The 23,108-nt window shown below is 39.5% G+C and overlaps 2 protein-coding genes across 7 annotated transcripts in view; one reads left to right on the top strand and one right to left on the bottom strand.

The window, feature by feature from the left end:
- Nucleotides 1–8,128, bottom strand: part of CCNI (cyclin I) — a 32,850-nt gene extending 24,722 nt beyond the window's left edge. The window contains exon 1 of one of the 6 annotated variants that reach the window (XM_031039269.2): nucleotides 7,570–8,128. In XM_031039269.2, coding sequence (XP_030895129.2) covers nucleotides 7,570–7,644 — 75 coding nt within the window. In that variant the 5' untranslated portion in view covers nucleotides 7,645–8,128. Of the gene's footprint in view, nucleotides 1–1,822; nucleotides 1,851–4,810; nucleotides 4,948–7,120; nucleotides 7,258–7,569 lie in introns of those variants that run through there. The other 5 variants (XM_006743441.3, XM_081812982.1, XM_081812979.1 and 2 more) reach the window with 5 other exon arrangements.
- SEPTIN11 (septin 11) overlaps nucleotides 1–18,225 on the top strand; it is a 136,147-nt gene extending 117,922 nt beyond the window's left edge. The window contains exon 10 of the mRNA XM_081812972.1: nucleotides 18,204–18,225. Coding sequence (XP_081669098.1) covers nucleotides 18,204–18,210 — 7 coding nt within the window. The 3' untranslated portion in view covers nucleotides 18,211–18,225. The remainder of the gene's footprint in view (nucleotides 1–18,203) is intronic.
- Nucleotides 18,226–23,108: the final 4,883 nt, after the last annotated feature.

Below are 23,108 nucleotides of genomic sequence, written 5' to 3'. Positions count from 1 at the left end.
ATAAAACAAAATAAGAATGTTATGAGGCAATATAGGGTTTTACAGCTCTTTAAAACATATTAAAATGTTACAATAATAATCAGTTACCTAAACATATTTACTTTAAATCTGAAACTCAGTTGTAAAGAGAATAAAAACATGGCCATATAACTGATAGAACTTACAGACTCTGATGAAAATACATGATTGCGTCTCAAATTGTGACAACAAATTTTAAATCATGGGATTTTTATACTAGGTATTCTTAATAGTGGTCCCAAATACTCCTCTTAAAAATCTCATCAGATAAGGGTTACTAACCTTTTTCTTCATTAAATTTTCTTCATTAAACCTTTTTCTTCATTCCCGTATAATCGGTATGAAACCATCCCCTTAAGTATAAAACCATCTTTATTTGTGCTTCCAATTAGTAGTGTCCACTAGCTACACATACGGCCATTTATATTAGAACTGAATAAAGTTAAAATATAATTCCTCAGTCACACTAGCCCCATTTCAAATGCTCAATAGCCATATGTGGTTAGTGGATACTGCATCAGATAGAAATGTTCCTTTTCTGCACTATCACTGGCAGAAAGTTCTACTGGAGAGTGTTGATCTAGAAAAACTCAACAATCAGGTGACTGGCCCTCTAAAATGAGCAAGCCTAAAGAGCAACAGTCTAGATCAGTGCAGGGCAACTGAAAGTCCAGGACCGATGTCTTCAGGTTTAAAAAAAAAAAAAAAGAAAGAAAGAAAGAAAAGAAATTAAGAGATTTGAGAAGTACAACCATGTGTAGAAAATTAGACTGAGGGGCGCCTGGGTGGCTCAGCTGATTAAGCGTCTGCCTTCAGCTCAGGTCATGATCCCAGGGTCCTGGGATGGAGTCCCACATCAGGTTCCTTGCTCAGTGGGGAGCCTGCTTCCCCCTCTGCCTGCCGCTCCCACTGTGTACTTACTCCCTCTCTCTGAGAAATAAAAAAAATTAAAAAATAAAATAAATAAATCTTTAAAAAAAGAAAATTAGATTGAGAAGCTGAAGATATGGCAAGACTCAACTAGATTTGATGAAAGCTAAGGAACTGAAGAGGTAATTAACTTCAGAAAAAAAGATTATGCAAAAAGGTAAATGTAATAATATACCACAACATTTACATAGCAATAATAGTGAAAATACTGAATAGGGACTTTAATGAATAGATAAAACTGCATTGGGAAGATGGGAGGTATTAGAAGATAGAATGAGCACTACATCTTTATATGTCACAGTAGGCAAACCATAAATAATACCTAAAACTGAAATATCAAAAGACAGTAGGGCAAGTTATTTGAAAATATGATCTTAAATAACAAGAGAGACATATAAGCACTCAGAGGTTAACCTGTGAGAAAAGGGTTAGAAAATCCAGTAACAGGAGAATGCTGTTCTTCATTATAAACCTCATATAACTATTTCATTTTTCAACTATGTACCTGTATTATGTATGTGCTTCAGATTCATGGGATTTTTAAAAAATTTAAATACCTAGAATTAACATATGAAAAGTTCTGATTTTTTAAATAAAATTTAAAATTAATTAAAAAAAGCAAATAACAAATTTCAATTTCCATGCTCCCTTCACCCCCAACTCTAGGTACTATCCCTTTCTTATTCATCACTTCACATACTTTGCCTATTTGCTATAGAATCTACTGCAGACTACCTCTGGTTAAATGGATTGTGATTTTTTTCATTTTGCTTCTTTAAACTTCTGAGTTTTTGCAAATTTCCTATAATGAGCATTAAGTACTTTTTATACCAAGAAAAAAACAGTAAATAACAGAGAGGGAAAGAAAGAATACCTAACCCAAAAGGTCCATTTCAAAGGTTACTTCTTCCAAGAACTCTTGATTCTCTAATCTGGTGTGATTTCTCTCCCTTCTGAAAGCAGCTTCCCACTATTTCCCCTATGAAATGATAAACATTATGATACTGAAATGTTATCTACCAATATTATTTTTTTTATCACTCATAGAATCCTGATGAAACAGGGACTCTGCCAAAGATTGGTTTCAATCCTTGGGGCGGGGCCAAAAACAAAACAAACCCAAGTCTAAACTCTCTTTCACAGGCCAATTCTTCAAATGTTTGAAGATGGCTAGCATGCCCACCAATTCATCTTTTTCACAGCTGAACTGTTCAGGATTTCCTCACATGACACATGAGGAATGTGTGACATGTAATGTAATACACCATATGAAGAATCTTTTGCTCTTCTAAATGCAGTCTAAGATCATTAGCTACTTTTTTGAATCCATACCACACTATCAACTCTTAAGACTTTCTAAGGTACACTCTTAGGAAAATTCCCTCTCCACCTGCCCCACCCCATTGTGCACATAGTTTTGGAGCCCGCTTTTTTGGCGGGGAGGGGGGATGACCTTGTTCAGGGCTGTAAATGTATTCTTTTTAAAAAAAGGTCATCTTGTTATATTCCATCTACTGTTACATTCTGCTGAGATGATCTGAGATTCCAATTTTGTTGCCCTGGTACTTTTCTCAGATTTTCCATAACTAGATAAACTCACTATAATTTCATCTAAAGCAGATATAAATATTAACCTTAGAAATGGGAGTGTAAACTAGATGACCATCTGTCCAGAGATCTTTAGAATAAAAACATCTATACTGGATGGAGATTAAACTTGGTTTATTTATTGGTTCTAAGGCTTCTTCTATACCTTATTTTTTTTTTAGAGATTTATTTTTTTTTAAGATTTTATTTATTTGACAGAGAGAGACACAGCGAGAGAGGGAACACAAGCAGAGGGGAGTGGGAGAGGAAGAAGCAGGCCTCCCGCGGAGCAGGGAGCCCAATGCGGGAACCCTGGGATCATGACCTGAGCGGAAGGCAGATGCTTAATGACTGAGCCACACAGGCACCCCTAGAGATTTATTCCTTTTAAGATTTTATTCATTTGAGAGAGAGACATAGAGAGAGCACAAGCAGGGGGAGACGCAGGGAGAGAAGGAGAAGCAGACTCCCCGCTGAGCAGGGGGTGGGGGTGGGGGTGTTCAATCCCAGGACCCTGGGATCATGACCTGAGCTGAAGGCAGACACTTAACCATCTTTAGTCTGTAATTTATTAACTCTTGTCAAAACTTACCAAACTACTTCATTCTATTAGCTATACCCAACAGGGTGGCTCACCAGGATCCCCCAGCCTTCTCAACGCACCCCAATGGCTGGCTGCTCCTGTGATTGCTCTTCCCTCAAAATGTTTCCTCTGAAGATTATTTTTAGGAGGGACAGATGGGGAACAGAGAGGGATACACAGGATAAATCATGTAAAGAATAAGACAGTTCAAGAGATTCCTGTTCTCCAATTTCCTACAATTAGGACCCTAAGTTAGATTCAAATACTTAGACGCTTTAACAATTTTTTTAAAACAAAGGAATCTGGGTCAAAGAAGCAATCACAAGGAAAATCAGAAAATACTTTGAGGTAATGAAAAAGAAAACATACCAAAACTTATGGGATACAAGTAGAGCAAACTATACTTAAAGCAAATCAGAAGAAAAATTAGAGTGGAAATTAATGAAGGAATAGAAAAATAGACAAAAATCAATGAAACCAAAAGTTGGTTCTCTGAAAAGATCAACAAAATTGGCAAACTTCTAGCTACACTGACCAAATAAAAACAGAAAGGATGAAGTAGTAAAATCAGGAATAAAAGGAGCCATTACTATCTATGTTGTAGGGGAAAAAAAGATGTTATAAAGGAATTTTATGAACAATGGCTTGCAAATAAATAGGACAACTCTGCATGAAATGGACAACTAGTTAGAACCACAAATTATCAAAACTACCTTTAAAAAGAAATAGAAAAGCTTAAGAGCCATATAACAAGAAATTGAATTAGTAAACAATTGTCAAAGAAAAGCCTATGCCCAAGTGGTTTCACTAATGAATTCTACCCAAACATCTATAGAAAAATGTTTAAAATTCTTCACAAACTCCTCCAAAGAGTAGAGGAAGAGCTCTTCTCAACTCATTTTATGAGGCCAGTTAAGCAAACATGACAACAGCATTATAAAACTATTGAGAACATCTCTTCTAAACACATATGCAGAATTCCTCAACAAAATACTAGCAAACTCAATCTGGCAACATAAAAAAAGGATTATATACCATAATTGAGTGGGACTTAGCCCAGGAATGCAAAGTTGGTTTAACATTCAGGAAATCAATTAATGTAATACACCATATGAAGAATAGAAAATAAAGGAATCATTCTTTGCTCACACTAGGGGAATGTAACAAAGGATAAAGAGTTCAAATTTCCTTTATCTTTTAAAAATAAGGTATAAATAATCCAAGTGAAAGAAAAAAGGACGGAGGAAATATTCCAGATCAAATGAGACTACAGAAAAATGAAAGTTCAATATCTGACCCTAGACTCAAGCCTGTACTGGGAAGATAAAATGCTATAAAGGTCATTATTGGGCCAACTGACATAATGGGAACATGGACAAATTAAAGTATAAATGTTAAACTTACTACAGTTGATAACTTTACTGTGATGCTGTAAGGACATCCCTATTCTTAGGAAATACACACTGAAATACTTAGGAGAAAAGGGCCATAATATATGCTATATATATGTATGTATGGGAGAGAGAGAGGACAAATGATAAAACAAACGGGGTGAAATATTAATGATAGATGAAACGATAGTTTCTTTTTGAAATTATTTACAAGTTAATAATGTGGACAATCCACCCTCCTCCCGCCCCGCCGGGAGGCCAAACACATTATTGATGGAAGTGCTTATTATTAGCAGGATACCTTTTACACTCCTTTTCTGAGATTCTAGTAAGACAGGGTGCCTGGGTGGCTCAGTTGGTTGAGCATCTGCCTTCTGCCTGGGGCATGATCTCAGGGTGCTGGCATTGAGCCCAGAATTGTCACTGTTGCATTGTTGGGCTCCCTGCTCAGCGGGAGTCTCCTTCTCCCTCTGCGCTGCGCCCCCCCCCATATAAATAAATGAAATCTTAAAAAAAAAAAAAAAAGATTCTAGTAAGACAATGATACAGTGAAGAAAGCACTAGCTTGAGTTTTACTTTTCTTACTGATAATGCATTAGCCTGTTTTCTAATGTGTAAAATAGACTGAGTTACATGAATAATGAAACCTGCTGAATAAACCTGCTCAAAATACACTTAAAATATAATTTTACTGTTTTAAATACTAGAACTTTTTAGTTGTATCTAATTATTTTATGCCATTAATCATATCCAGAATTTTGAATGGTCAGATAGAAGTCTCTAGGAACTAAGAAACAAAAAGACTGTTTTGGTTGGCATATTCCACACACTTCTAACTTTATGATAGTTTAACATTTCTCCTGCCAATCTTTCAATTACTTCTGTTTCTTTCTCCGTGTTTATCATATAGCTTAATGTATGAGTGAATAAAGTTATTGTACGGCATAAACTATACTTTAAATCTAAATACAGAGCCTCCTGCTATTCTAAGGAAAAGTACTGCACGGTGTTGGGTAAACACAGAAACTTCATTAATACAGAATTATTATATTTATTATCACCATTAACACCAACTCCATTTATAATTTTGTACTGATGCAGACTTCTGGATCTTAGTTCCCATTCTAAAAAGAGGGATTTATTAATGTGACCATCTCCTTGACTTCATGCCCCAACCTAATAATTAACTACAGGTACTTGTAATTCCGAAACAGCCCGCTATTTGTTTCCCTAGCTCCATGCCTTTCCACGCAGTTCTTTCAGCCTGAAGTGTCCTCCTCTAGCTGGCACTCCCCTTCCTACAGAGCTGTCATTTGCAAAGGTCTGCTACTAGTACCCTGCCTTCTTACATCTGTACTTAGACATAATTCTACTTCTGCATTTAATTGCTGTGATAATTATTTGTAGACCTGTCTCTCCTACTAACCACGAGTTCTTTGATGGCAAACACTCTCCAGAGTTTAGCACTACGTCTAACAAACAGCTCACACTTAAGTTCTTAATAAGTCAAAGCAATGAGTGCTTACTACTTGGCCAGATACTGTTCAAAGTACTCTGCCGTATTAACTCATTTAACCTTATGCAACCTCATAAGGTTGGTATTATTATTAAGCCCATTTTGAAGATGAAGAAACATGCACAGAAAAGTGAGTATCTTTCATTTTTAAAGTATTATACAATGAGAATAAAACATGTATACACACTCTCAGCTTCCAATCTTGACCAAGAAACATTACAGAGTTCCATTCTAACCTACTAGGAGTCAAACTGCCACATAAACTCCGTCATCTGTAATTGAAAATCTCTACCATGCCTTCCCAACACATGATGATTCTAACTAGTCTGCTCTTCATCAGTATTAAGAAATTTATCCTAGACTAGAAATTCAGAATCTCTCATCTTTCTGGTTCCAGATTAGCAAATCTAAACCCTATTGATTCTTTCTTAATCTACTTACCCACTCCCTTCTATTTCATCTACCACAAACGATGTGCAAAAGCTGGAAGCAAGTAATACTATCTTTAATGTTTTCAACAAATTCATTTTGGGATGGAGACTATATAGCATAGTCAGACTGCTCGGGTTTGAATTCTGGCCACTGGGCTCTAGCTGTGTCACCCACGGGGTAAATTAATCTTGTGGACCCTCAGTTTTCCTCCTCTGTAAAATGAGGCTCCTGAACTGCGTGCCTCACAACGAGTCCTTGTGAGGATTCAACGAGTTGCAAACCGCTCTGAACAATGCCTGTCAGATAAAAAGCTTCAACAAGTGTTATTAACAGCACACTCTGCTCCTCAAACGCTGAGACCCTCCCCACTGACAGAATAAAAGCTAAATACTTAAGCTTGACATTCAAAGATCTTCAGTCTGATTCCAGTCTACCTCCCCAGGCATACCTTCCACTATTTTGCTACCCAATTCTCAACTCTTGCCCAAATGACCTGCAATGGAACCTCTAGCTCAAGAGAGGACCGTTCTGCCCTCTTTTCAAAATTTCGGTACTTTTCTACCTGCCCTTCAGAGTTCAACTCAAATCTCACCTCCTCTCCAATCTCCCCCACCCACCTAAACCTGGGGTAACGTTCCCCTCCCCCCCGAATTCCCGCAGCACTGGCCGTTCAGCGGCTCGTTTGGCATTCACTCCGCTTTGCAACGTAAATTACACTCCTCTGGCTCCCGCAGTAGCGTTGAAGTCTAAGGGTGGGGGTGTGTCCGCTTCTTTGTGTATGAGACCGGCTTACGGTGCCTAGAACGTGCACGAATGGGCAATCTGCTGTTGCTACAAAAGTTACTCGCTGACGGAAAAACTGGCCCGAAAGGGAACACGACAGAGCCGTTTACAAACTGGGCAGGTGCCGAACAGTTCTGGCATGGAGAGGAGAGAGTGGGGGGTGGTCCCGAAGGTTTCCTTTGAAGAGGGGAGGCGGAGGCCGGGCCTTAGCCAAGGAGCGCGCGGCTCCGGGAGCTTCCCTTCGGGAAGCGCGGGGTGGGGGGTGGAGGGGCCATGGTGGGGGGGGCGCGACGCGAGGCGCGGAGACGCGAGTCCCCCCGCCCCCTCACCTTCTCCTCCTCTTCCTCCTCCTCCTCCTCCTCCCCGGCGGAGCTGTAGGCCTCACAGTGGTGACGCGGGGTCATCCGGGTGCCCGTTACCACCCCATTTTCCTCAGCGCGCGGCGGCGGGGCGCGCGGGACAAGGACGGGACCGACTGAGGAGGGAGAAGAGGGGGAACCGGGCCGGGGGGGGGGGCGCGGGCGCTGGCGATCGAGCGAGACGCACGGCTGCGGCCGGTGGGTCAGCGAATTAGTTCCATGACTCCCCCGGACCTGAGGCTGCCGCGGCCACCGCCGGTCCCACTCCTCCAACCACCGCCGCTAGTGCCCGGGTGGGGAGGGGGTTCCCTCTCGCCATAGGGCGGCGGGGGCCGGGGAGAGGCGGGGAGTGAGACCGGCTCTGCCCCTGCCCGGGGGAAGCGTCTTCGAGGGGAAATGGTGAAAGGGGGGGAAGGAGGGTAAAAGGAAAAAAAAGGAAGGGGAAAGGGGGGAAAAATAAGAAAAAGCGAGACAGAAGCGCTGCCGCGTCCGCTCGCGGGGAAGGCTGGGGAGGGAGGGGATGGAAGGAAGAAGTGCCGGCTTCCTCAGCTCCGCCCTCGCGGACCGATTCCTAGACTTCTTTACGCCCTGTAAACAACGTTGAAGTGGCCCTTCTCCCTCCCCTCTTTTCCTTTCCGTGGCCTTCACCGTCCAACGGACGTACAGAGAACTCCGGTAGAAAGCCGGCTGTTGGAGACGGGCGGGGGAAGTCTTTAGTACTGGGGTGGAAGAAAGGAAGACATTTCCTACGGGCTAAGGAAAGTCAAAGGTGCGCGGACTCGTTTTCCTAGGAGAAGCGGAAGGGCATATCAGCATCTCACGGTGACGTAAGCGCCCTATGCTTGCTGGCAGAGGCGTGCGGTGCCCGGAGAGTGCACTGCGCATGCGCCCCGGGGAAGAAAGAAGAGGCTGAGTGCTCCGCTTGGGGGTGGGGTTCTGTCTGGATGCTCTTTTGGCCCACCGCAAAGCTACCTAATGTTATCCAACCTGATAAGTGTCTAGGGCTTGTAAGAAGAATTTATTGGGAAGGGGCTGGTGTTCTGTTGTGTAAAGATTTTGCATTCTTTGTTGACCTCGCAAAAAATTGTCTATTACGTATAAGTAGAATTGCGGTTTTTTCCGGTGGCACGTAGTGGATGGAGGTAGACTGTCAGGCACTTTAGAAATGTGGCAGTTTTGAGGATCATATTCTTAAGCACCGTCTTGGGTGTTAAAGGCCTTTTAAAACGGTAAATGATACTATTGATGGCGGGGAACCTGCTTGGTAATGTGCCAAGGGAATTCTATTCACTGAACCAACACATCTGAGTATTTGAGTAAGTTTTATTACCAGGTGTTTAACGAGTATGTGGTGACATATAAATGTGTTTTATTTGAGGTCCTTTTACTCACCTATGGTAATTTTTGGCTCATCTTTTAATTGTTTTAGTTATAGAAAGAATATGTGGAACTACAGAAAGTTTTGAAAGAGGAAAGGGGGAAAAAAAACTCAACCATTTACAGGAGTAGTCTCCTTTGTGTTTTCCATTTCTGTTTTTTATATGCCTATTTTACCAGTCATTGAAAAAATTTGTATCGAGCTTATTCAGGTGGTGAATAAGCTCTAGCAGGGTTAAGCTCTAGCAAACTGGAAGTAACCAAGACAGAAATAGCTCCTGCCTTCATGGAGTGTACAATCCAAACAGGATAAATATTAAGCTAATTATCATTATCTAAATTTACCCGGTACATATTTACCCAAAGAATACAGAAACACTAGTTTGAAGGGATATGTGCACGCCTAAGTTTATTGCAGCATTATTTACAATAGCCGAACTATAGAAGCAGCCCAGGTATCCATCAATAGATGAATGGATAAAGAAGATGTGGAATATTACTCAGCCATAAAAAGGATGAAATCTTGCCATTTGCAACAAGACTGTATCTAGAGAGTATAATGCTAAGTGAAATAAGCCAATCAGAGAAAGACAAATATATGATTTCACTCATTGTGGAATTTAAGATACAAAATAGCTAACGAAGGAAAAAAGAGAGAGAAACCAAAAAAAAAAAAAAAAACCAGACTCAACTATAGAGAACATAGTAGGGTTACCAGAAAGGAGGTAGGTGGGGGGATGGGTGAAATAGATGAAGGGAATACATAGTACACTTAGCTGATGAGCACTGAGTAATATATGGAACTGTTGAATCATTATATTGTACACCAGAAACTAATATAACACTGCATGTTAACTACACTGGAATAAAATGAAATAAAAAAAATTACCCAGTACATTGACTTGTATACGTGTGCATGAATTCCCTCCCTAGAATATAAGGTCAAGGATGGCAGGGATCTTGCGTGTTTTGTTTCACTCTGTATCCCTGCATGTAATAACCTTTCAATATTTGATTACTAACTGAATAAACAATTACCAATATCAAAAGTATTAAGATGGAAAATTGCAGACTACCATGGAAATACTTAACCTTAGGTAGGGATATCAAAGAAGGTTTTTCTGAGGAAGTGACATTTAAGATGAGACTTGAAACCACTGGGCAAAGAAGTGGGGGGAAAAGTGATACAGGCAGGGGAAACAACATGTACAAGGGTTCTGAAGCTAAGAGGTCGTAAAAAAAGAATCTCTGAAAGGTAGTGTATATAGCTGGTCCTGGGAATTGAGGGGGAGAGAATTGAAGTCCTTAGGTCCATAGGACAGAGGAGGGGATGGGAAGCCCAGGAAGGATTTTAAATGGGCTTTATCCTTTTTTCACTTCATGTAGCCTTTTTCCATATTACTATGTGGTTTTCCTTCTACATGGCCAACATTTTTCTGCAGAGTATTTTTGAGAGTGTAGCATTTCTGCATAATACCTTTGGGAGTGCAGCATTATTACATTGTTGGACCATGATTTTCACTCCTATAGGAATCATATAAATTCTACTTCGAGGTAGGTAGCCAAGAAAAATGAGAGTATGTCCAAGCAAAAACTTGTCCATGTAGGGTGCCTGGCTGGCTCAGTCAGAGCATGCAACTCTTGATCTCAGGGTTGGTAAGTTTAAGCTCCGTGTTGGGTGTAGAGATTACTTAAAAAATAAAAGATTTTAAAAATTAAAAAAAAAAAACTTGTCCATGAATGTTCATAATAGCATTATTCATACAAGCCAAAAGGTGAAACAGCACAAATGTCCACCAACTGATGAACACATAAATTAAATGTGGTATATCTAAACAATGGGATATTTGGCCATAAAAAGGAGGTATTGATGTATGGTGTAACATGGATGATCCTCAAAAACATATATAGTCTTTTGTGACTGGTTTCTTTCACTTAGCATAATGATTCCATTTATATGAAATGTCCAGAATAGGTAAATCCATAGAGACAAAGGATTAGTGGTTGCTTAGCCTTCAGTGCAGAGATGGAATTGGGGGATGATAACCAAACGATGTTAGGTTTCTTTTTGAGGCAAACGTTCTAAAATTGATTGTGATGATGGTTGCACCACTCTGAATATACTAAAAACCATTGAATTGTACACTTAATTGGATTGAATGAAATGTGAATTATATATCAATAATGCTGTTATCAAAAAAAATGAAGGAGACAAAGAAAAAGAATCCAATTAATTGTCATTCATAACCTTTTTTGGATCATTCCTGGGTCCAGTGGTCCTTACAGTTTTATGGATTTTGTTGGATACCAATTGCCAAGTTGTTTAGCAGAGGGGTCAAACCAATTAAAATGTAACTGGGAACATTTAAGAGCTTCTATTTTGTTATATACTTAACCTTTTTGAAGTTTAGATTTATTAAAATGATCTTACTGTCTGTGAGAGGCCAGTGACAATCTAGCCTACAGAACTGTAAATGTAATTTCAAGTAATTAATAGGTGGTAAGGAACAAGTTCCAGTTGTCCTAACAGAAACTGTCAGCATTCTTCTTCTACACTGTTCACTCGTAAGAGCTTACTTTTAATCAATGTCTCTTTTTCCTTAATAACTGTCACATTGCTTTTACAATGGTTGTAGTTGTAAAAAAATGGGAAGCCTTTGAAATTCCCTGAGAAAATAAATAAGGCATATAAAGAAAATATGTTAATATCCATTTATTGGTATGGAATTCATATTTTTTCATTTTCTCAAATCTTGTTAGAAATGTTTCCCTTTTGTCCTAATAGTAAAAAAAAATAAGTATCTTTCTACGTGGCACTTGCAAATAATAATAACTAAAATGTATTGATTACTTACAATACAAGGCATTGCACTTTTAGTACATTCTCTCATTTTTAGCCCCACAGCACTCCTCTGTAGTAGGTGTTTTTTGTTGTCCCCATTTTACAGAAGATAAAGAGGTCAAGTAAATCTGCAAGATTGGTCACCCAGCTTGGAGAGGCATAGCCAGGATGCAAACCTACCTTGTCTGACTCCAGAGCCTGCTGTGCTTTCAATTACTACCCTTTCCTGCCTCACCCTGTGGGTATTTCTGGCTTGCATTAAATCTTTGAATAAAAATACTCACCCTCTGGTTATTTTTGTCTTGCCTTTAATCTTAGAACATATATATATATTTTAAGTTTTTAGTTAGCAGTTTATATTTGTTTCTAGAGAGTTGATTTTTGCTTAAAAAGGGGTTATTCAATTTTCTTAGACTTGTTTTATTTCATGACTGGAATATTGAATCTTGAAATAAGGAACATGCCTTGCTTCAAATGCAGAGTGGTAGAGTAAGGAAACACCTGAGAAATAGTGTTACTGTCATAGGAAAGGATCTGCTCTGAAATGCAAAATGGTGCCAAGTGAGACCTACCCACCCCCACCTCACCACCACCACCGCCCCCCCACCCCCGCCCTGCCCCGCCTTGGAAAGTCTAGGACAACTGAAGGGAATCAAGCTGATGAGCACAAAGTGGTTTGCCATTCTTAATCTTTCAAGAAAAATAATTAGAAGTGCACTGCATACATTTTTGTGAGTATAGAAGACAAGGCTACTAAATCTTTAATGACAGAAATTTCTGGTCTCCTTTGTCTTAAGTGAAACTTTTAGGGTAATGTTCCCAGCAGACAATTTATGAAGGTACTGTCTTGTAGGAGAAATATGGAGGCCTACAGGAACAAAGGAAATGATTTATTGTCACTATAATCACTTATCTTTAACATCTGCTTGCACTTAGGGATCCTTTTTACAGCTTCCAAAATATGTTTTCATTAATCCCTACAGTGACAGAATATAAGAGGAGTAAACCTCCCAAATAGACATCAAGAGGAAAGGAGTCCCCATTCATCAAATAGTAGAAAGACCTCCTACTTACTATGAGGTGGGGAGAAAATGCTCAGGCAAAACAAGTCAAAAATTCTAAAATAGGAAACCACAAGCTGCCTTCCAGACTTTACCCTGAATGTAAGCTGGCTTTAGGTTTCTCATAGGTGCTTATTTAGAAAGACCTCACCTGAAGGGATCATTGGTTGCATGCTTCATTAAGAGGGCCCTCAGAAGTCAAATAGCAGCCACCTATTTGAAATTTGTAAACCAAAAGGTCTTCAGTAGAAAAATACACCATTAAATAACAGCACTTTACTCTTTCACAAACTGTTTTGAATTCCTGAACCACCAAATTTAGTAAATTCAGAAAAAAATCCTTTTTTGAAAATTGAGATTTTATTTATTAGAGAGAGTAAGAAAGCACAAGCAGGGGGAGCAGCAGAGGGAGAGGGAGAAGCAGGCTCCCCGCTGAGCAGAGATCCAATCCCAAGACCCCAGGATCATGACCCAATCCGAAGGCAGACACCCAACCGACTGAGCCACCCAGGCACCCTAAAGATGTCTTATATAATCAAACTGCCAATACACTTTGTCTCTTGTCAAACATTTATGGGGGATGTATGGAGAAAAAGGTAAACATCTTCCAAAGTATATTTTTAGTATCATCACAACATGTTTACTGCAACCCTTATTTCTTCTGAGTAAAGGAAAAGAACTGTTTGGGGAATCAATTTAAATTATCCACAATCAGGGTTTCCAAGACTTCTTTCTCACATAACTAAGCTACTTTTATTACCAGACAGTGATGTAATAAATACTGAGTCCCGGTTGCATACTGGGCTCAGCACTGTTAAGAGATTGGAAGGTGAGTTATATATAGTCATGTTTGTAAGACATTTATTTGTTCAATCATTCAGTAATTCAGCAACATTTACTAGCTGTGTGCCAGTGAGCAAGTTAATCAGCTTCTCTGTAACTTGACCTCAGTTTCATCATCTGTAAAATGAGGGTAATAATTATGAGAATTAAATGGGACAATATTTGCAAAAGACTTAGAACAATGTATGACACAGGAAACACTAATTGTTAGCCTAACTTAAGAGTCCTTTATGTGCCAGGCTTGAGTTTGATTTTTTTTTTCCACAATACAGTTAAAGATGGCCCACCCTCAAGCAGCTCTCAGCCATGCAAGGGAGACGTACATGTTAATGAACGTTATTAATAGAACATGAGAAGTTTTATAATAGTTACATGTAGAATGCTATGGGGAAACAGAGAAAGGAGAAATTCTGTATGTTGGTTAGAGGATGCTTCTATAGACTTGCATGCACCATTAATTATTTGCTGTGTGTCAAATTTACAAAATTACACTTAGTTGTGTAAAACAAGTATTTGGTGTCTCACACAGTTTCTGAGGCTCAGGAACCAGGAGTATCTTAGCTGGGTAGTTCTGATTCAGGGTCTCTAATGAGGCTACAATGAAGTCGTTGGCTGGAGCTGAAGTAATGAAGGGCCTGGAGAATGTGCTTCTAAGTTCAGTAAAGTGACTATAGGCAGGAGTCTTCAGTTCTTGCCACTGGGCCTCTCCAAAGGGCTGCTCATGAACAGGCAGTTGGCTCCCCCATAACAAGTGATGAGAGAGACAGAGACAAATGGAAATGGAGAGATAGAACGCCAAGGTGGAAGCTGCAGTTATTTCATGACCTAATCTGGGAAATGATGTACTATCACTTCCGCCATATTCTACTTGCTAGAAGCAACTCACTAAGTCCAGGTTATACTGAAGGAGAGGGGGATTAAACATGAAGGGAAGAGTATCAAAGAATTTGTGAACATCTTTTTAAAACACTGCAGGTACAGAAGGAAAAGTAAGGTTTAGCTATGTAGACAGGAACAAACTTATGACAAGCAAAGAAATAGCAGAAACAAAAGAATAGAGAATCGAGGGGAAATTGTTATGAGGAAATGGACTTAGAGAGGTAAAGTAGCTTTCCTATCATGTGTTAAACAGTTAGTGAATGGGAGAGCCAGGATCTGAACCCATATTTCTGGTTATAGAATCCAGATCTTATCACTACCTATATTAGGCAAGGTTCTTCAGAGAAACAGAACCAAAAGGTTGCATCTATGTTGATAGCCACATCTATATCTATATGGAGAGAGAGAAAGAGAAATTTATTCTAAGGAATTAGCTCACATGATCATGGAGGCTTGGTAAGTCCAAAATCTGCAGAGTAGGCTGGCAGACTAGAGACCCAGAGAAGAGTCGCCGTTCAAGTCCAAAGGCAGTCTGATGACAGAATTCCTTCTTGCCCAGGAGAGGACAGTTTTTGTTCTATTAAGGCCTTTGACTGATTAGATGAGGCCCACCCACATTATAGAGGGTAATCTGCTTTAAAATCCAATTTAAATGTTAAATCTCATCCAAAAAAACACCTTCACAGAAACATCTAAAATAATTGTTGACCAAATATCTGGGCACTATAGCCCAGCCAAGATGACAGATAAAATGAATCATCATACTACCCTATATGGTAGAGGTAATTTGGGGTTCAGATTGCAAAGGGCCCCAAATATCATACTAAGCAGTTTGTTGAATTTACAATTAACCAATAGCTCTCTCATGGCTCTGTCATGTCTAACCAGACATGACCTTGAACATCTGATAATAGTGGAGTGTTGCCATAGAATATTATAATTCTGTTAGAGAATGTATATTGGACTATTTGTCTATCAGGCTTCATCTTCAGTATGTTTTGACAAATGAAAAATTTGGTTTTATTGACACTATACTTTTTCCTTTCAATACTTTCCAGTCCACATAGTTTTAGTAATTAGCCTTTCACATATTTCAAAATGTTTACTCATTTCAAAAATATTTTTCTCTCTTATTTATTCTCCCCATTTGGACTTTTTTCTCTTAACTTTTTCTTTTGTTTTTGTGCCTTATTTCAAGGATTCTTTTCAGCCATACCTCCTACCAGAGTGAAATATGAAATTAGGAAGGAAGACAAAAATGTACGTGGGAAAAAAAGAACCCAGTTTATATACCAGCTGGACTTGGTGGTTCTAAAAGTATAAATATTGTTGAAGCATCATTTCTTTGCAGAGGGTGCATAAAGCTGAAAAGCTGTTTCATCCTTGCTGCTGGAGAGATTTCTCTTTGTAGCTAACATAGAGCAGGGAACTCTTTACATTTTTCTTGGAGCCTCAGAACTTAAAGTCCTAATGGTCCCAGCCTGCTCTTTTGGCCTACTCATATTCTGGGTCCTCATCGAGGACAAGACACAGATGGGGTGGACGGGAGAGTCTTGTGAGGCCACTTGAAAGTGATCTGAATTATAGGTCTATGATTACATCCTGCCAGAGCAGGAGAGAACAGGAAGCAAAGCCTAGAAAACCAGCAGAATAAAAGATGCAACAAGCTAGAAGAAAAGCAGAACTGGACTTGCACAAAAAATGGGGGCAGAGACCTGGTGGTAAAGCATAAAAGAAGGCAAGAGAATTTGGGAATTAGTTCCATGGATATAGCCCACTTTTCACTTTCCCTCTTAAACACAACGTTATGTAATTTATGAGCTTCAGAGCACCCATGGGTGGATAACACCACTAGCTGGTTTGGTGAATTCTATTAAATGAGCAGATTTTGTGGGTGAGTGAAGAAGACATCAGCATCATTTGAAGGAGATACTAGTTTCCTAAAAAAGAAACATTTAATGCATCAGTGCTACTCTGTGTTCCTTTCTTTCCCCCACCATCCCCTCATTGCTACAGATCATCCTACAAGCCCAACCAAGTATGATTTCCATCTTTAGTGCTATAGGAAAGGCCTTCATTAATAGCATGAAGAAACAAAGGTTTACCAAAATCAGTTTCTTTTATTTTTGAATATACCAACACAAATATTATGTCGATGAAGAAAGGAGATTTTGATAGTTTATCTTTCTGTTTTTAATGAAATTAAATCTAAACCAACTTGGAAAAATAGTTTTCCTATTTTACCTTGAAAGATTGCCACTGGAGGTATTCCATAAATTCTCTAAGTAATCCATCCACAGGAATACTCTCCACCTTTTAATTGTGTTCCTTTGCATATTTCAGGAAGCTATTCTTAATATATTACTCATTTGAACTGTGTGATAGCAGAAATTAAGACCCCCAAATCTAATCATACAAAAATACTCTTTCGATCAACCCATGTAGAAAATTATCAGCTAATTTTGACTTAAATCTTATTTATATTTATAACCACTTGCATTTTAAAGCAAAAAAAAAAAGTACCCAAAATTTGCTACTCTATAAGATAATTTCCATTCCTGAATCCATAATGTCTTCTGAGTGCTTGAGGATAAGTTTGGGTAAGGAAGAAAAATAATGCTGCAGAAATATGGTGAGAGGAAACAATCTTTGTGCTAAAGAAACCAGTATTCAGTGGGACCTTCCCTTCCTCCTACAATATCAGATATTCTCCATCATGCTTCTCAGAGAGGGCCACTGATCAATTTTTATAGGTCCATTGAAACTTGGCCTCCTGACCACTATCAGGAATTTACAACATACATATAAATAGGTAATGAATATTAAAAGACTGATTTGAATGCCAAGTCAGGTTTTTTTCACCCAGAGAATTGTTGAATAGAACAGACTTCCTTTGACAGCTACTCCCACATGTTATAATATATGCACCATATTCCTTACTGTAGAGTTATCGTTAAGGCCACAGAAACTAGATCTTGTCTATATGAAAAAAACAAGGCTATATATGTTACTAATGATATTGCTTTGATATTTATACATAGTATCTTGCTATTTGCCTTTGCCTTTAATATGTATTTGCACTTTAGTTTCTAAAACTATTCAAAAGCCAAGTAGTTAGTTATTCACTAAGTTCTCATTAGTCACTGAATTCAATTTATAAAACTTTTACTGTCAGGTAGTAGCTGTAGACTTTTATAAGTTTGATACACATTAAACAAAGGGACCAAGACAAAATGTAATTTCTATGCTAACAAAGCCAGGATCCTTTATCATAATACTAAAATTATCCCTAATGTTAGGAGTTAAATTAGAGTAAAAGCCAACATTAGAAAAGATTTTCATAAGGTTTTTTTGAGTGGAGGGCTTTATCTTTTCTTTTCTTTTTTCTTTTTTTTGTCTTAAGAGCCAACCATTTTACATTAAAAAATTCATTAAAGTTTGTTGCAATCGATACATATTCTTATCTTCCACAGCAGCTTGAGGGGGTATAACCCAAGGGGTAGACGTCATGACAACAGGAATTTCTGGCTCTGAGCATCCCCTGTGTAAATGCTGGTACCCCAGTCCTCCTAGCCCTCAAACTTTCTCCTTTCCCTTGGCAGGTCCTAGAAGAGTAAACTTGATCTGCTTGACAGCCATTGAAAGAATTTCATCTCTGTTCTCTGCCTGACTGCCTCGGCACGCCTGCCCCTCTGGCACTCTTCAGATGGGTAATGACCTTGGTCTGACACCTAGGGGTCACTGCTTCACAGTTTGTGCTTAACCAACCATCACCGTCCTCACTGCTGATATTGGAATAGGTCCCTTATAGTCAATATCTATGTTATTCTGGGTGATGAGGGAGTGGAGTGAACTTGGGAACTCTCTGTCTCTGCTGGTGTTATAACCCTTTCAATGAATTTCTAAATGGGGTGGTCTTGCTTTCCACTTTTATAGCACTCACAGTATCAAATTTTACATTGACACATTTCCTTATGGTTCTTAGGTCTTATACTCTGTCTCTGTCATCAACTTCTGTGGCACTCGGTCAGGTAACATTTAAAGTGATACTACTTAACTCCTGAAGTGTCTGGACACTTTGACTCCCAACTATTCGGAGTGAGTTCCCTGCCTACTTCAGATCACCCCCAAAGAAATTAGGGGGCAGCCTCTCTGTCTCGCCTGATCCTGTCCTATGGAGACTACTGTGAGTTCCAGAGTATTCTCTCTCTCTCCCTCTCCCTGTCTCTGACCCTCTCCCCATCTGTTTCTTGAGATCCATAAGAGCCTCTGGTGGCCCTACTTTTTAAAGTGCATAAGTAAAGAAAGTCCCCATGTTAAATGTAACTTTTACTTTTTAAGAGAAAAACTCACTTTCTGTCAACAAAGGCATAGAAACATAAAATTCTATTTATAATAGACTTATAATTACTCATTCATAGAATGTTAATGTAAATAATAATATGACTCTTCATTTAATATTACGTAGTTCAGGAAGAGATAAAGAGAAAGCATTGCACCTGAAGATCATATGTAAAGTCAGTCTTTACTATTCAGTTTTCTAAGTTTTATTTTTCTTATCAGAAACCGTTTTGTATTTCGTTAGATCAACCATCTCGGTTCTTCAGAGTTAACTGGGTTTTTATAACTGTTATTCACAATCATTCAATAGTGTGTGTGTGTTTTTGTTTTTTGTTTGTTTGTTTTTTGTCAAGCCTCTTTTCTGAGTAGGCCCCTCAGTGAAGCTGCTGGGAAGAATTATTTCCTGGAATGAAATATCCTGGCCAGAGTGACACACTCCATGTTGTATTTGCCACGAAGTTGATGAAATTATGCCTTTCAGCAGAGTGCCCCATATCTCCTTCTTTCAAGAGTAGGCATTTTCTTTCCTTTTCTTTTTTTAAAGGTTTTATTTATTTGAGAGAGGGAGAGACAGCGAGGGAGCGAGAGAGAGAGTGGGAAGGTCAGAGGGAGAGGGAGAAGCAGGCTCCCCGCTGAGCAGGGAGCCTGATATGGGGCTCAATCCCAGGACCCTGGGATCATGACCTGAGCCCAAGGCAGATGCTTAACCGACTGAGCCACCTGGGCGTCCCTAGTGCAATAAACTCTTGAAGGCATATTTAAACACAGCCTGGTATGTTGTGTGGTACAGACCCGATGCTAATGTCCGTTGATTTTGCAAGCCACACTAACTAGTAAAAGCTGTGGTTATATGGGACTCTATCTGACTCAATAAACAAATATCCAAATGTTTATTGAGCATCAACTATGTACAAGGCCTTGGGCTGAGTTAAAATACTAAACTGAGCACAAGCTGACCACAAGCAGGAGAAAATGTTACAAACACAAGTATGCTTATTGGGAAATATGCAGAGATCATAATTTTAAGGGAAAACTGAGAACAGCTATGCAAATATTTTGTGGAAGTTTTCCATGTGTTCTTAGGAAATACTTAGAGTTTCTACTTTCCTAAGTATTCTTAAACACTCTCTTTTATTCTAAGATCCTGGTAAAATCTTAGTGGATCGATCTCATCTCCCGGGGCTCTGTTTATTGCCCTGATATAGGTTTACTATGCAGTGGTATATCTACCATCTCTCCAAACATGTTCTGTGCTCTTCCTTTAGATTCATGTCAGGTTCCAATATATGAGAAGAGAATCAGCTGAGAGGTCTGCACAATGATGGCCTTATTTAGGATAGTGCCTATGTTGTTGAAACAAAAGACTCAAAAATATAGATACCAAAGTGGTGGCTCTATAATATGGAGAACACAATTCTGTCCATCTTGTTACTTTTCCATCCCTAGGGAGTTGGCTTCATTTTTGTGCCTGAAAAGAGCTCCCCACCACATCCTGATTCCAGCTTACTTGAAGGAGAAAGAGTGAAGGAAGCACCTGACACAGAAGTTGCATATATCATTTATTTACATTCCATTTACGATGCAGTCATTAGCTATATTTGAATCTAGCTTAAACCTATCCTTAGTATGGAAGATGAGGGATATTGAGGACAATTAGCAGACTCTGCCACATACTAATATGATCTGGATCTCTTAAAAAATTGTCTTTGAAAAACAACAATAGCAGTTGGTGCTCTGGCATGCTACATCACTTCCATCCTAGTTCCCTTGAGATTCTTACTAGTACTTAGAGTACAGGGGTGGAGGTAGTAAGAAAACAGTAAAGAAGGGGCGCCTGGGTGGCTCAGTTGGTTAAGCGACTGCCTTCGGCTCAGGTCATGATCCTGGAGTCCCTGGATCGAGTCCCGCATCGGGCTCCCTGCTCGTCAGGGAGTCTGCTTCTCCCTCTGACCCTCCCCCCTCTCATGTGCTCTCTCATTCTCTCTCTGTCAAATAAATAAATAAAATCTTAAAAAAAAACAACAACAAAACAGTAAAGAAAAACTTAGGTCTGATCTCAGCTCACTGTGCAGCAGTATACCTATGCTGACTGTCACTGCAAAAAGTGTAACCTCTGCACTGAGTGTCACAAAGAGCCAGATTAGATTATGGCTCTGATCACTACACTTTGAACGTACACTAACACTATAACATGTTAAAGATAGAACTAATACAAGTATGATTATGAAGCTGAATGTAACCATTTCCTACGTAGCTAAAATCTCAACTTTCCAATGCCCCTCACTTTACTTTTTGTAGGTAAGAAGTCTTCCTATTTGGCATCCTCATCACCCCACTTCATGCCCTGTTGATCTTCTTCTGTTGGTCTCCTGCTTCCTTGATGCCCATCAGGCTGAGCTTCAACACTCTACGTGCATCCCACAGGAAGCCCTGCAGTCTTTAACACATTCCACAGGATGTGCGCTTCCTTCCTTGACTACTCTGAAAACTGTGGCTGGTAAGTCCAGATTGTCTTGCGTAGGGATCTCGGCTGATGGGGACAGAAACCCCCTCCAGTCAACTCTATTGGTGTGGGTGGGAAGATTGTTTATTGAAGGGATGCAGGGGATATCAGGGAATCTAATTTCAGAAGGTAGAGTCCTATTTCACAGGAAGTAGATAGCCATCCAAAAACTACTTTCTCTGGTGTCACATGATCTCTCATCTCTGCTCCTCTGGGTATGTCCATTTGTTCCATCCCCTCTACCCATCCATTTCTAATCTCTCTAAGGCTTTTGAGGTTTGCTTCCCTACAATTCTTATCTGAGACTTTGATTTGCCATGGTAGCATGGTTTCCCCAATCCTCCCTTGGCTGAGAGCTCCTCTGCACAATTCGAATAGCCTCAGTCTCTGTGCTTTGGTTCAACTTCTGAAATGAGAACATCTAATTGGCTCAGGCTGATTTAAGTCTACCCCTGCTTCAATCAGTTGTAGCCAGGAAAGCAGAGTCACCTGAGACAAGCAGGACTGTAGGCTAGAAGATTCTCTTAGAATAGGCTGTGAGTGGGAAGATGACTGATATATCTATTACAGATACAATCTTTTTAATATTTTTAACCCCAGTCCAAATTGGGCTGAGCAGAGTTAGTCCTGGAATAGTGTTAAACCTCTGGTTAGTTACAAAATACCATCTGACCAAATACCATAACTGGTACCAGGGGTGATCCCCCAAAGGCACTACAGGTCATCTACTCCCATGACCAGATAACTTGCTGCCTCTTGCCTTCATCCACTTATGCTCAAGAATTGGCAGCTTCAGACTCTTCCATAGTGGTCTCAGCTTATGGAAACGTGATGCATCTAAACACCAGGATTCCTTCTTATTTTGGATATGACTTCTTTATATCCCCTTTTGAAATCTTTCATGATTTCCATCATGTTCCTTTGAATTACATGATCTGTGCGTATCATTTAGAAACGCAAAAATATGCATTACGAATTTACCTACAGCAGGAGTAGGTGGAGTTTTCTGTGGGTGTTGAAGCTTATACAGTTTTAGAGACATTTTTAAAGAAAAAAGAATATAAAATTATCAAGACAAAATTGGGTATGAAATTGTATATATATACCACATCTTCTTTATCCATTCATCTGTCGATGGACATCTTGGCTCTTTCCACAGTTTGGCTATTGTGGACATTGCTGCTATAAACATCAGGGTGCACGTACCCCTTTGGATCCCTACATTTGTATCTTTGGGGTAAATACCCAGGAGTGCAATTGCTGGATCGTATGGTAGCTCTATTTTCAACTTTTTGAGGAACCTCCATACTGTTTTCCGGAGTGGCTGCACCAGCTTGCATTCCCACCAACAGTGTAGGAGGGTTCCCCTTTCTCCGCATCCCCGCCAACATCTGTCGTTTCCTGACTTGTTAATTTTAGCCATTCTGACTGGTGTGAGGTGATATCTCATTGAGGTTTTGATTTGCATTTCCCTGATGCCAAGCAATGCTGAGCATTTTTTCATGGGTCTGTTGGCCATTTGGATGTCTTCTTTGGAAAAATATCTGTTCATGTCTTCTGCCCATTTCTTGACTGGATCATTTGTTCTTTGGGTGTTGAGTTTAATAAGTTCTTTATAGATTTTGGATACTAGCCCTTTATCTGATATGTCATTTGCAAATAT

This window comes from Leptonychotes weddellii, chromosome 2 (assembly GCF_054177405.1).
Source record: "Leptonychotes weddellii isolate Sample4059 chromosome 2, ASM5417740v2, whole genome shotgun sequence".
Lineage (NCBI taxonomy): Eukaryota > Metazoa > Chordata > Mammalia > Carnivora > Phocidae > Leptonychotes > Leptonychotes weddellii.
The sequence above is the reverse complement of the archived record's forward strand: the minus strand, read 5'-3'. Positions and strand labels throughout refer to the sequence as shown.